Source organism: Lupinus angustifolius, chromosome LG12 (assembly GCF_001865875.1).
Source record: "Lupinus angustifolius cultivar Tanjil chromosome LG12, LupAngTanjil_v1.0, whole genome shotgun sequence".
Lineage (NCBI taxonomy): Eukaryota > Viridiplantae > Streptophyta > Magnoliopsida > Fabales > Fabaceae > Lupinus > Lupinus angustifolius.
The window spans coordinates 12,190,967-12,206,509 of record NC_032020.1 but is presented as its reverse complement, the minus strand read 5'-3'; the positions used below and the strand labels follow the sequence as shown (position 1 = coordinate 12,206,509).

The 15,543-nt window shown below is 32.6% G+C and overlaps 3 protein-coding genes across 3 annotated transcripts; 2 read left to right on the top strand and 1 right to left on the bottom strand.

The window, feature by feature from the left end:
* LOC109361600 (T-complex protein 1 subunit alpha-like) lies at positions 966-9,819 on the top strand. The gene is made up of 15 exons (XM_019607100.1): positions 966-1,125; positions 1,209-1,273; positions 1,447-1,683; positions 1,776-1,826; positions 1,915-2,010; positions 2,988-3,053; positions 3,231-3,448; positions 5,055-5,151; positions 5,266-5,352; positions 6,863-6,997; positions 7,743-7,847; positions 8,257-8,385; positions 8,712-8,815; positions 9,299-9,389; positions 9,489-9,819. The coding sequence occupies exons 1-15, from the start codon at positions 1,068-1,070 to the stop codon at positions 9,570-9,572; spliced, it is 1,623 nt and encodes a 540-aa protein (XP_019462645.1). The 5' UTR covers positions 966-1,067; the 3' UTR covers positions 9,573-9,819.
* On the top strand, positions 10,442-11,547 carry LOC109361892. The gene has a single exon (XM_019607421.1). The coding sequence runs from the start codon at positions 10,480-10,482 to the stop codon at positions 11,545-11,547; it is 1,068 nt and encodes a 355-aa protein (XP_019462966.1). The 5' UTR covers positions 10,442-10,479.
* LOC109362043 lies at positions 12,625-14,177 on the bottom strand. The gene is made up of 2 exons (XM_019607617.1): positions 13,444-14,177; positions 12,625-12,819 (listed from the first exon to the last, which is right to left on the bottom strand). The coding sequence occupies exons 1-2, from the start codon at positions 13,896-13,898 to the stop codon at positions 12,654-12,656; spliced, it is 621 nt and encodes a 206-aa protein (XP_019463162.1). The 5' UTR covers positions 13,899-14,177; the 3' UTR covers positions 12,625-12,653.

The window sequence follows — 15,543 nt, the reverse complement described above, 5'->3', positions numbered from 1 at the left end:
AGGTAGTTAGTGTTATCATGTTAAATTAATCATCAAAACTGTAATAATTATCAAATTAATCTTACAATAAGAATCATCAATAATGAGAAAAACATCAAACTAGGGATAAGGAGATTTCCTATTTCTACTTAATATAAATTTAAAAATGATCTTACATTTTCATTCTACTTTTCATTAATTAGAGAAATAGATGTGTACTTGTTACATTATCTATCATTCATTTTCAATTATCATTGATTCTTACTTAAAATAATTTAAATAAATGGTGGACAATGCATTTTATATCTTTTTGGTATTACCAATAGTATCTTCTCACAAATGGAAATGACCTATCACAAGATTTGGTGTCCTATTGTGTACCGGTCCTATCAAAAAATGTCAACTAGTAAAGAAAACAAATCATAAAAACTAAAAATAATTTTTTTATTACTTCTTTCTTGTAATGTGATTGGCTTGGGATACGGAAACATTATTTTTTTGGGACATGTGATTATTGTGCATCTCCTCACCTTATGGTAAATAACTAATCATTTTCGGGGTTCGTGATTGACTATCCCAATAAGTGTCGCTCACATGAATCAAACCTTTGATGTCCTGAAAATCTAGCGATGCCTTACACCACTAGACCAGCCTTTTGGTAGATACACTTTATACTACATATTACCCTATAATTATAAATGTAACTCTTGTTTCATTAAGTTTTCTATTCATAAATACTTGTAATCATGTATATAAATATGACAATAATGCACTATTATAAATTTGAAATACATTTTTAAAAAAATTAAGCTATTTCATAAAAGAAAAATCAAGGTCTCACATGTACATGGAACTTTTAAAAGATGCTTTTTATTTTTTAAAACAAGAAATCCGTAAATATTTTTTATCCACCAAAATAAATTTATAAAGAAATATGTTTCTAAGAAAAGATGTTTTATACATTTCCCTTCCCACATTTTCGTAACTTTTCCACCTTCTGTTCCATTTCTTCCTCGTGGTGCAGAGAGTGAAGTAGCATCGAGAAACCCTAACAAATCTCACTACACACCTTCATTCTCAATCCATTAATGGCGGTTGATATTTCGGGCGAGCGTCATTCTGGTCAAGACGTTCGCACTCAAAATGGTACTCCTCACCTTTTTCTATTCATTTCATATTTTCATTACCATCTCTTATATCCAAACATCTCTTTTTTTGTTCAATTACAGTTGTAGCGTGTCAAGCAGTTGCAAACATTGTCAAAACTTCCTTAGGTCCCGTTGGACTCGACAAGGTATTCTAATCGCATCTTCATCTTCATTTTATCATTAATGTATATGAATGAATGAAGTCACATGATGTTCCCACACTTAGTGGGATCTGGTGAGGGTAGATATACACGATATTATCCTCGAGTGGAGAGACTGTTTCCGGATATAACTAATTAACATTAATAACTTATTTCAGATGCTAGTGGATGACATTGGTGACGTTACTATCACTAATGATGGTGCAACTATCCTTAAGATGCTGGAAGTTGAGCACCCTGCTGCGAAGGTGTTAGTCGAGCTGGCCGAGCTTCAAGACCGCGAAGTTGGAGACGGGACCACTTCTGTTGTTATTTTTGCGGCTGAGTTACTTAAAAGAGCTAATGATCTTGTCAGGAATAAGATTCATCCTACCTCTATTATCACTGGATATAGAGTATGTAACCAATTAACAGTTTTTTATTTTTATGTTTTGTATTTGTTTGTGAAACTCTATTATTAATTTCTGTTGATTGTTGTTTTTAATAGCTTGCGATGCGAGAAGCTTGCAGATATATAGAAGAAAAGCTATCTGAAAAGGTAAGCTATTTCCTTACCATACATTTAATTGTTCTCCTTAGTAAACGTATTTTTTGTCTCTTAGTAAGATTGTTCTATTGAATTTTAGGTTGACAAGCTTGGAAGGGATCCACTAATTAACTGTGCCAAGACAAGCATGTCCTCTAAGTTGATAGCTGGTGATAGTGATTTCTTTGCCAATTTGGTATGTTTGCAATTCAAATAACTGTATATTAAATGTTTAGAGTTTTTATCACTTGAAATGGATTTGCACCATATTCTGAAAAGTGTAGTTAGTTAGTTCATATCTGATTGGATAAAGAGTATATACATCATTCTTTTATGCCCAATTTTTTCTTGGATTAGCAGTTGAGTACTTTGGGTCAACTCTGACCATGTCTCACATCTCAATCTTTATGTGCGTTGAATGTGTTAAGTTGTTAATTAAATCAATCAACTATCTTCCATTAGATTTTCATATATCCTTTTAAGGATGCTTCATGTAATGCTAACATGTATAACATTACCATTTGTTACCTATTATAATTGAAATCTTGCATGAATGTGTTCTATGGCTGATTTTATAATATATCGTCACAAACCATGGACATCTGCACTGAATATGTAAGGTTGAAGCCTTAGTTTCAAAACAAATTTGTGCTGGTACTTTCATACTGTTTCCTACTTTCATATTATGTGTGCTGCCTTTAAGATGATAGTTGTGGAATGAAAACCCCATCCTTCATGAGAGCTTTTAAAACCAACCCAAGTGGTATTACAATTAGGACAATACTGAAGCAATTTTTCAAACTGAAGGCCTCCTTCAAAATCATAACATATAAGCTTGATTGAAAATTTCAAATGCTATGTAATTCATTATATCATTTCTTAGTTAAAGCAATTTATTTCTCCTGTTTTTTATTTATTTTATATATTGGAAATCTTTATCTTATGTGCTGAATTCAATAGTCACACAGACGCAAGGTAAATTTACTGGCTATAACCCATATTATTGTTGAAAGCAGTTTCCTTCTCATTGTGTTAGCTTATTGTTCTGTTTTGGAGCTTTTGGTTAGCTACGAAAAATGCTAATTCCTGTTTCTGAATGAGTTGTGTGGCCGTGGAAATAGGTATTCATTATTTTTTCAATTGTGAAGCTGACTTGTTTGTGCAATTTAACAGGTTGTAGATGCAGTGCTAGCTGTGAAGATGACCAATGCTCGTGGTGAAGTTAAGTACCCGATCAAGGTTGGTAGTAGAATTTCATCGATCTGGTTTATCACAAGGCTTTCTTCCTGAATGAAAGATGCCAATTGTGGGCAATATGTCTTGCTGAGCATCTGTTATATGTAGTTCAGTTTTGCTTTTACAATCGTGGACTTTGAATGTATTTAATTCTGTGTTCTTATGCAACCCATGATCTAGGGTATCAATATATTGAAGGCTCATGGTAAAAGTGCTAGAGACAGCTTTCTGATGAATGGTTATGCTCTAAATACTGGTCGTGCTGCTCAAGGAATGCCTCTTAGGGTTTCCCCTGCAAAAATTGCCTGTCTTGATTTCAATCTCCAGAAGACAAAAATGCAATTGGGCATTCAAGTATTAGTCAATGATCCGAGGGAGCTTGAGAAAATTCGTCAAAGGTAATGTTAATATGATCATATGACTTCCGTATAATAAAGATATTTTCCTGGAATATTATGATGAAAAAAATCTACCTTTCTCATGGAAATTAAGCTGTATGATTCAAACTGTTTTTCAATTAAATTATGCTAAATCTCCATCGAGGTGTACAGGTCATACTGTTAGTCTTCATTGGAATATATGTAGACTTGGGTGCTGTCTTAATTAGTTTTGTGTACACCAGATACACTGTAGAGCTATTGTCTTCTGAGTAGTTCTGACTCAGCCATTAGTTAGGATTCACTGATTCAGTATACATTGAGAAGATGACAGAAGCTGTTACTTAGTTTCTTATATAAACCGCCGAATGTAATAGTTTCATTCAATCATTGAGAATCACTCCCCAATTCTCTCTCTTCTTTTGTCTCAACTTTCTCCCATTCTACACTTCATATTATGGTAATCAGAGTTTAAAAGAGCATTTCTATGGCTTCCACACCATATAATCCACTGCAAAAACCCGTCGGTGCTAGTGTTCATGCTTCTAACGCTGGCACCTCTAATCGGAACTCTCATCAATTCTCTTCTTCAACACCTCTAATCGGAACCCTCATCAATTCTCTACTACAAATGATTGGAGTCCTCATCATCAGAACTCTTCTCCTAATCCTCATCATTGTAGCTCTTCACCCACTGATTGGAATCATCATCGAAACTCTTCTCCCATCGAGAGGAATCCTCATCGGGCCTCTTCACCTACTGATTGGAATCATCATTGGCACTCTTCTCCCAGGAGAGGAATCCTCATCAGACCTCTTCACCTACTGATTGGAATCATCATTGGCACTCTACTCAGCAGTTAATGACTCTACATTGTATCTGCTGTACACAAACTCACAAAGACAGCACCCAAGTCTACATACACTAGATATTACATATATTCAATAGTTATTATATGAAGGGATTTCATTTATGATGATTATAATCCTTTCATTTGATATTTGTCTTCTATTTTAAGGATATCATAAATTATGTGAATATATTTATCACCACGAGCTCATCATAACTGAAACTCTTAAATTCACCATTCCTTGTAATAATGTCAAATTTGAGGGTGAGAGTCGCCATATGATGCTAAGATTTGCAACAGTGTCAAGTGTTGGCGAGGGCTTGTCATTTATTCTCTTAAAGTTGTTTCATACAGTCATACTAGTATTTTACTAAAATAATATATTTATTGCCCGTGCTGAAAGTTAGGCATATATAAGATGAAACTTCTCCAAGAGACTTGATGCTTGAAATATTATGGTTAATAATCTAATTGTTTAATGTCATCTTATGTTTTTCCCACATGAAATTTTGCTTGTAATTTGTTCGGGTGAGCTTGGTGCAATGGTAAGGTTGTTTCTTAGTGACCATGAAGTCATGGGTTCAAATCTTGAAAACAACCTCTCTGTTTTCGGGGGTAAGGCTGCATACATATACCCTCCACCAAGCCCACTAAGTGGGAGCCTCGTGCACTGTGCCACCCTTTTTTAGTTCTCCTTGTTATTTTGCTGGATGTTATAACTGTAGTACTACTGCAGTCTGCACTAGTATATTTTAACTAATGCTCACTCTTCATAGAGAGGCTGATATGACCAAGGAACGTATTGAAAAACTTTTGAAAGCTGGAGCCAATGTTGTTCTGACTACTAAAGGAATTGATGACATGGCACTGAAGGTATGTTTTTTATTACTTTTTGTACTCTCTTACGACTACTATAGAGGCTTTTGTTATGATCTTACTATTTAATCTGCTGTATCTCATTCTTACTATGTAATCTATTTTTTTCAGTACTTTGTTGAGGCTGGAGCAATTGCTGTAAGACGTGTGCGAAAAGAGGACATGCGTCATGTTGCCAAGGCCACTGGTGCAACGATGGTAGGCCATTGCTTAATTTAAGTTTTATTCATTTAAACTGCAATGTAAGTTATTAAGTTGGTAGTAAATTTGAATAATTATTACCCTGGACTTTGAGGAGTAGATCAAAAAGTTTATTGATATTTGCATGGGCTTGGATGGAATGCAAAGCATATATATTTATTTCCATGCATTTTAACTTATGATGTTTTATCATCTGAAGCACGGATTCGTCAAACACTCTCGTATGTCGGTGTCCGACACATATCCGACACGTATATGCTCGAATTCACGAAGGATAAGTATCCATAGAGTATCCAAAAATTAAAATAAAATAAATAAATATCAAGACACGTATCAGATTTGTTTTCAATAAAATATAGGATAATATAGATTCATTTTCAATAAAATAGGATAAGATAGATTCGTTTTCAATAAACATTAACTTATTTAAAGGCTACAATGACTCATACCAACATACCGTCACACCGCATTGACCATCCGATAGTCGATCCACCATACTGACTCTCCGATCCACAACATTGCCGTCAAGGAGGAGATAAAATTGATACTATTTTTGTTTTTAGGGCTAGACAATAAGCAATTTTATTAATTATTCTGCTGTATTTTCTAGTTTTGGTACTTGTAATTTTGGAGGACAGTGATTTTCAATTTCCATTATATTTTTCACTTTGAATATTTTGATTTACATTTATAATTTTATTATATTTTATGTGTTTTTTATTATTTTATACACGTATCCTATATTTTTTGGCAAACATCCTTTTTAAGATGTTGCTTCTTTTGCTAAGATCTTGTAGATGGTTAAATTGCAGTATTATTTTTACTTTTGCAAAAATTCTTCTAGCAAAAGGGAGGAATTTCATCTTATTAAGTGTCAAGGATGAATTTGTGATTTAACTTCTTCCTTTTGGTAAAATTGCTTTAAACAGGACAATCAGACAAATGACCATGATCCAAATTCTAGTTGTTTAAATGTGCATTTGCCATTATCCCTCATTGTCATTCAATTATTTGGAAATGAGCGTCAAATTTATGGGTTAACTATATTTCAAATTTATATTTTTTATTTCATATTTCATCAGTAATTTGTTAGGCCAAATTAGTAAAATATGAAAAGCAGCAAAATATTTATGAAATGAAATTTATACATATGCGAAAGACATTCATAAAAAATATCTTCATTCCTTGATTTAAGCTTCAATGTTGGTCATTAGTGCTGTGCATCATATCCATGTGATGGGCAATTAAACAAACTACAGAGTTGTTTAAAAATGCTCTTTGTTGGCTTGTTGCTCTATTGGGACTTAAGCACCTTGTCTCTTCACTAAGTCAATTTTAACTACACGACTTTAACTATATTTATTTACCTTTTTTATAATTAAACCATATTTATTTATTAAACATTCAGTTTTAGGTTTTTTTGTCACGCAACAACTATCTTTTGTTTAGCATACCTTTTCCTCCTTGTATTATCTCATTTGATTTTGGCTATGAATGGTTGCCACAGGTCTCAACATTTGCTGATATGGAAGGGGAGGAAACATTTGAACCATCTTTTCTTGGAACTGCAGAAGAGGTCGTTGAGGAGCGTATTTCTGATGATGCTGTAGTGATGATCAAAGGGACGAAAAATACAAGTGCTGTAAGTGATTAGGATTGTATTGTGGAGTTTGGTGTTCTTTTCTTCACTTTATTTTTTCATTGAAGAATAAATTCATTAAGAAGAGAAGAATAATACAACTGTGCAATCCTCCATATTAAAATATGGGAAAATATTTAAATAAAATAACTGATTAAAAGAGAAAGCATCAAGAGAGAGAGAAGCTGCCCAATCCTTTTGCATATCTGTTAAGAAACCCCCTTAAAAAGACCATATGCTTCACACCAAGCCCATTGCCTAATCTTATTCCACTTCAGGTTGCATGGACACTGCTACACACTCAGGACAATTTTGGAAATAGGATACATGTAAAAACAATATTTGCATGGATACTCCGTCTGGCTTGTACTTGGTCTAGAGGTCATGGTCTTTTTAAAGGGGTTTCCTTGCAGATATGTTATGGTATTGGATAGCCTGCTTCATTGATTTTTTCTCTTTTGCTTGTCTTTGTTTTTAGGAGGATCACTTATCCTCGTATCAACTTGTATGCATTTTTTATCTTAATGAAATGCATTTATCAAAAACGGAAAAAGAACAAAGTCAATGTACCCTAAAAATGATTCCAGTGCATAAAATTCCCTACCATATTCATTATAAAAAAAGTGTAAAATTTCATGAAAATATGGAATCTTGAACCCTAAAAATTGTGGATATGGGAGCTATGCAGGTAAGCATTGAATTCTGATGCATATTGTGGATAATATGCATTTCTATTATATTTCTATAGGTCTCTTTGATACTCAGAGGTGCCAATGACTACATGCTTGATGAGATGGATAGAGCTCTGCATGATGCGTTGTCAATTGTCAAGAGAACTCTTGAATCAAATACGGTAGCCTGCATTCTTTATCTTTCAGTCCTACTTCGGTTAAAGTTTATTATGTTTCTTTAAATTTCAGTTTTTTAAAAGGATAAGGCTTAGCAGTACGAATGTGAATTAGTAGATTGTTGAGTAACTATTTTCATTTGAGATTTTGTAATATGGGCATGATCTTGTGCTGTTGGATGTTTGTATAGTGGATCATCTTACTGGAATAGGCTAAGTTCGATTCGAAGTACTACTGTATGATTATATTGTTGTATCTGACTTTGATGAGGAATAGATTGTCTCACTTAACTACACAAAGTCAAAGATGAATATGTAAAATTAAATGATTCTACTTTTTCTCCTCTTTATATAAATAATTTCCTATTTCATCTACCTTTTTTTATACTTGATATTGTCAGTGTATAAAATTCAGGTTGTAGCAGGTGGAGGTGCTGTTGAAGCTGCATTATCAGTTTATTTGGAGTACCTTGCTACAACTTTAGGATCTCGGGAGCAGTTGGCTATAGCAGAGTTTGCTGAATCTCTGTTAATCATTCCAAAGGTAACAGACAAACTAAGTTAATGGCTTAAGGTTTTAGGTCTTCAGGTTATTTTACATATAACTAGGATTTGAACAGATGGTGTAAAGTTTACTCCTCAACCCCAGTCCAAAATTAGATTTTCTAGTTATATAGTTGTGTAGCTATAGTCTAGTGGGGCTTCAAGGTGGTGTGGGCACATTAAAAGGTATAAAAAGCAACTAAGTAACCTTTTGGTCCATTGTTTAACTAGTTCATCTTATATAACTAGTGGTTTTTAATAGATATGTTTTCATTTCGATCATACTAGCCCTAAAAAAAATATATTGATGACACTTATGTGTTGCAGGTTCTTGCTGTCAATGCCGCTAAGGATGCCACTGAGCTGGTTGCAAAATTACGGGCCTACCACCATACAGCACAAACCAAAGCTGATAAGAAAAAATTATCAAGGTATTTACTCACCGGTAGTAAATAGTTATAATTTCCTTAACTTGTTATCCCATACTTGTAAGGTTTTATGGCAGTATGTTGAACTTATCTTTGTTTTCATGTCATTATATATTCTTCAACATCTGTAATATTTTCTTCCAACCCATGTAGGGATAGCAACTTGGGCAGTATTCCACATATCTGCTATCTGGTTACATATGGAGATTGGGTAGGATATAGGGGTAGGAAATCTGGATTTTGGATGACTACAGATTTAACTTGAGATTTTAACATGAAGCTGCTGATATGATAGTGTCATCATCTACCATATTATTTTGTGTTGCTTGATTAGATACAAAGTGTTATTCCATTATGGAAATATATGAACTAGGAAGTGAAACGTGATAAGATGGCTTTTTTTGTGTGAAGACATAGTAGTGTTCCATTCTTTTTGATTCCATTGAAAATTAACATTTTCTGTTTGTTTTCCCCAATATTCTTCAGAATGGGTTTGGATCTTTATGAAGGAAAAGTTAGAGACAACGTGGAAGCTGGGGTCATTGAGCCTGCAATGAGTAAAATCAAAATTATTCAGGTAAATATTTAGTTTAACATATAATCAGTGGTTGTTTTCAAGGAACAATTTCCTCCTATGTAGTTGTCTGAGCAAAATTGTTTTACTTCTATCTGTCAGTTTGCAACTGAAGCTGCTATTACTATCCTTCGAATTGATGATATGATCAAGCTTGTGAAAGATGAAAGTCAAGGAGAGGAATAGTGTGTAATTAAAGTTTGAGGGCATTTATTTCTTGAGGGTTTTTGCTGGTTTTACCGGTGCATCTGAAGAGGGCATTTGCATTTTATCTTCAATTATGCCCTTGATGTTCTTGGAGGGAAAATGTTTTATATTTTTGTCTGGAACTAACGTTTATTTTTTGTTTAATCTTTTCATTTTATGTTCCGAGAGTGCAACTAACATTTTAAATAGTTCTTCAATAGAACATTACTTTTTGAGCAATTGAAATAGTGAGATTATGATGCTTGTTTTTAATATGGGTAATATAATAAAAACAATGTATGGTGATTCATATATGATGCAATGAGTTTTGACCTTTGATTAAAAGAAATATAATAAAAGCAATTATCTGGTTATATAAATATTCACTGAAAAGGGGTTAATGTTCCGAGTTTTACTATTCACACCAAACTTTTAATTACTTTTCTATAGATTAATACATAAAATGTGCTGATTATTTTCATCACACTTTAATACATTGCTAACAACAGTGATAATAAAATATCAGTACTCTCAGTAGCTACTATAAAAAGCTACATAGAAAAAGAACATTTGATTTTTCTCCTTACACACTAATGGAAAAGAAAAATGGATGGTTACTACTCTTGAGATAATTATAAGCTGCAACTTGTCATATCTCTTATTTTTAAAGGTGAGTTATGTTCTTTGTTTCACCCAATGCATGCAACAAACTGTTCAACTTCCACCAATGGCCACCATCATCACTCACATTCCAAGATGAACTGCTACTCCAAAATGTCTCTTCGTTCATGCCTCAAAATTCTACATTCCTTATTTCAATGTTCATAAACATTCCAATATAAAATTCTACATGCACAAATAGTTTCTTAAACAAAGGAGAAAAGTTCATAGCACTGTATCAAAAGAGATGGTCAAAAACATTTTCAATAGTAGACCTCTAATGACAATGTTCCCGAAATTTGTTTCAGACTACATTCTCCACTTCATAAAGAGGAAACAACTTCTAATCCTTGACAGGTTTTACTGGAATGGTCAAATATGTTGTCATAACTTATTTTTGCTAGATCCAAAAATGAAACAGCTCAAAGAACTTAATGTTCCTATGGTTTCAGATTATGACATTGGTTTCAAGGTGATAGGTACATGCAATAGTTTAGTTTGTATCCTTCATTATTCTTTTAACCAATCCTGTTGCCTCTCCCTTTGGAATCCAACTACCATGCAAACCAAAAAGATCCTTGAACCACAAAATTCTGCATTATTGCCTTATAAGGTGCCACCAAATTGCCTTATAGGCTTTTATTTTAACCAATATGTTAATGATTATGAGGTAGTGAGGATTCACTCTTTTGAGGACATAGATAGTGCATGTTTAGATGATTCTCTCAGCAAAGTTTCTGTTGTTAGAGTTGAGAAGTACTCACTCAGAAGTGGTTTGTGGAGAGAAATTGAATGTTATGGTCCAAGTGTTACTGTGAATGGTATTTTATTTTGGACTGAGAATTGTGTCACATTGGAGGAAAAGAGAACTTTGTTTTGGATAGCTATGGAGGTAAGTGAAAAGATTAACCATGAAGTAATTATTTATTTTAATTTTAATCACACTAAGATTGGAAAGATTGAGTGTCCTTTTAAGTCTAAATATTGTTCAGAAGTTTATAAGAAAGTTGCAGTATACAATGATTCACTTGCTTTGCTTATTTGCTCAGAAAATAAGTGTATGGAACAATGCTTAGATTTGTGGGTGTTTCATGATAATTATGAAGATTTTCAGTGTTGGAGTAAGGTATTTACTATAGGGGTGTTTTCAAGATTAGAGCACCCTGTTGGTATTTGGAAAGATGAAGTTCTTATGGCAACACCAGAAGTTCTACATTGTGGTAGTGGAATCATAGCTTTGCTTCATGGGTATGATTTTGTATCTAGATTTTCCTATAATGTCTTCAACTATGTTGAGAACTATGTTCCTTTCTAATTTATAGTAGTTTGATTAGAATGAACTTTCTTATTTTTTTTACCCATTATGTCTGCATAAACTATTATGGAAGCATCATCATCTAGTTTAAGCATGTTATACTTTTTATAATTGATCTGTATGATTCTTACTGGATGTATAAAAATTTAAATAATCCATAGGATAGAACTGTCAAAGTTTAGGATAGTAAGATTAGTGAAACTCAAATATGAGTTTTATCCACGTAATTTAGTATATAGTCAAAAGCTCTTACAAATGATAAGATAATAACGATTGAAATGATAATTAAGAAGATAAATATTAACTATAGATAAATTCAAATAAAACAAAATTAACTAAATGTTAAACAAGAACGTGCTCTATATCCAAATCTTTTCTAACAAGAACATGTTTTATTTTGTACACTTGTAATAAAATTTTAGCACAACTCAAAAACTTATCTCCATACAAAATTGTTTATTAACCAACAAAAAATATTCAATTTTTGTCTTTATCAAAAGGTTACTGGAATAAGGGTTGAGAGTAGAATTTGTCAAGATTATAGAACCAAATTTAACAGATCTTGCCTATTAAGTTTTAGATGTGTAGTTTCAAATAACCTTGTTCTGATCTATTTTTCCAATATTATATATATGGAAACTTTTGCTGTGTTTCTACAAGGTGTGGTTTTATAAAGTGTATGAGTGTTTTACTAATAAATTGCAGTGTCTGATATTACAATGCAGAGTCAATATCAAATATTTCTCCCAAAGAGAACATGTAATGTTTTTTCAAACCTAAGCTGTTGCAGAAATGTACTTTTCTTTATTATACATTTAATCACACAAACTTCTCTTATAATATACTAGAATGTTGTTAGCTTTCCAAAAAAAATGTTACACTTCCCAATTCCCATGATATAATACATAGTTTTCCCACCAGTTTTAAGAATAAACAAAGAACATGTGTAAACTTTACATAGCAATTTCACTAAATCTATCACTATCAGTAATGAAATTGATCTGTTTCCTGCAGTAGTCCTATAGAACATGGCAAACCATTAACAATCCCATAAAAAAATTACTGCAATGGGTTTTTTTGAGGGATCCATCTTATGTGAAATCTTTTTAGGCTAAGAGCCAAAAATTTCTGTGGGTTTTTGTATTGAGAACATAGCCTCCAGTTTGACCTTTCCTCTGTACTCCAACACAAATGCATTGACTGTTTTGGATCAAATACTCTACTGTGTCTAATATTTTTGCACCTTTCATAGACCCTCCTGATTTCTTATATCTGTAGCCATACATTGAAATATGGAACAATCATTGTATAATGAACATTTGTTTCTATTTTATAGGATATTTTCATGAATGTAAATATTTCTATCAGATGAGTAACTTAGGTAGTTGTGTACATAAGATCAAAGAGATTCAAAGTTCATTGCCACCATTGTACCAAAGAAAAACATTTGGTTAGAATTTCTAAAAAACCTTTGTTTGGATTATAAATTTCCTTATTGTTGTATATGACTACTTGATACTCCTATACCATGCATGATAAAATGAAAGAATAATGATCCTGCAATAATGTTCTTATAATCAGAACTAACCTAATAAGAATACAGGTTAAATGAAGATAAAGATCAAGCTTTTACAAAATACAGTTTAAACTTAGATATAGATTATTTAGTATTACTTTTATGGTAATGTTGACAAGTTAGAGTCATAGAAAACACATCTACATTAAAAATAATATCATCTTTGTGGTTTTATGTTGATATCCTTATACCAAAATATAATAATATCATGCAATGTCAAATAGAGAATAGAAACATGATTTAAGAAAGGGACAAAGAATGTGAAAAATGTTGTTCCTACCAAAAAATGTATATAATATTATCAGGAAGTAGAACATTACCCTAATAATGCTGAAGAAAAAGTGCGCTTCTGCCCTATAACTATAACATCAACCCCTTCTTTTTTGCTATGTAAAAGAATAGTAGAAGCTCTATCTTTGTCATCCATATCAACCCTTAATACACGTAGTCTCATCTTAGGTTGAGAAACTCTGCATGCATGCTTCATCTCTTCAAGAAAATCAACCTCTCCTTCTCCTGTTGCTGGTGCTGTTGCCCCTCCTCCAAGGTCCAATGATGCAGTGGTTGAGCTTCCTAGTGAAGGCATCTTTAGGAAGGTCGAGATCGTGTTTCGCCACGAACTCGGGTTATCGACATGGAGAAGAATCAATTCATCTTGTTCAAGAACAGCATGTGATAATGCATATTGTAATGCACTTGCTGATTCCCTTGTTGGATCAGCTACTACCATTACCTTACGTGCTTGTGTTCCATTTCTAGTGTTATTATTTGCCATGTTTTGATCTTAATTACAAACTAATATTGATTAGAAAGTGATTCCACCAATGACAACAACCACCACCGCCACTACCGCCGCCACGACCACGATAACTACAACCAGATCAGCCACCCTGGAGAGAGCTAAAGAGAATAAGGAACAAAAGTGGAATATAACAATATGAGAGGCTCATTCTTTGTTAGGAGTTAATGTCATAAGAACAGAAAATACTTAAATTTGTTAGTTCCAATTTTATTTCACAATTATTAGATGCTACTTTGTTTTGAATTTCTATATTTAAGATGAAGTGGGTATATATTAAAACACATCCTTCAGACTCGGTCAAATCCCAATAATATAGTCCTAGTCTTGCCCATACATTATTTATACTTGGAATGGACAAGAATATTATTCGAATTATGTTGTATGTAAAGTATAACTTGACATTTTTCTCTTTACAATAGACAGGTTATTTTTATCTCATTTAGTTTTTATTTTTTGTACACACATTTTTTAAGGGACAAATATTTGTTATCCATAAATAAAACATTTGTCAAATCAACTTTTCTTTGTTGTCTTGAAACAATTCAGTCGAAATCCCAGCACCTATCAACTACAATAGCTATAATTATATATAAATTAAAATTTTCATTTTTTATTTATCTAAATTTCAAATATCCTTTAGTACTCGAGCTTTATGAGCATGCTTTAGGGGATTGGATTTAGCTACAAATATCTTCTTAAGCGTGGACGAAACGTTTCTCCTCTTGTGCTCTTTTTAGAGGTGAAATAGAGTTTCCATTGAACATAATTCCTAATGATGAATAGAATCTGATGATGAACGATACACATTCATTGTAGGAATTGATTTTGTGCTTGGGTTATTCCACTGGAACAACCTTTTCCATCTCTATCAGGTTTTTCAGCATCAACTACTCCCACTTCCTCAGCCACATAATAATTTCAAGAATAAATTCTTTAATAATTGTTCATGTCTCTCCCATCACATCATTATTTGATGTTTTATGAAACTTAGAATATATATAAAAGAAATACAAAATAATGATGTAAAAATTGTACCGTACCGACTGGTTCAATCGGAAAACCGGCGAACCGAACCCCTAACCGGTATAGTACAGATGTTGAACCGACTAAGTATCAAAACCAGTCAATAACCTGTCAAAACCGGTGAACCGGCCAGTATTTGACTAAACCGGCCAGTTTATACACATTTTTTTTTAAAAAAACTTAAAAATCCATTACAATGTGACTCATCTTTTCAACCATTTTTCAACACTTCAAGGCTTCCAAGACATATTTAGATTACATCTTTTAGTTCCTAACATTTGTGTATAATCTCAATGACATTGTAATCTTAGAATACTGTCTAAAGATAAGATTTGGTGCAAAAATATCATTTTAATATGAGACAACTTTGACTCATTGGTGTTAAAGTTAAAACTTCAAATTTATTTGTTTTGTAAAGTGGGTTGTAAACTTCAAATTTATTTGAATTTATTTGTTTTGAGTAGATTATGAATTATAAATTTGAGTATCTACCTGTTTATATATATATATATATATATATAAATATAAATATAAGAAGATATGTTCGGTTAGTGGTTTAATTACTGAACCACTATATCAGTACCCTAACCAAACC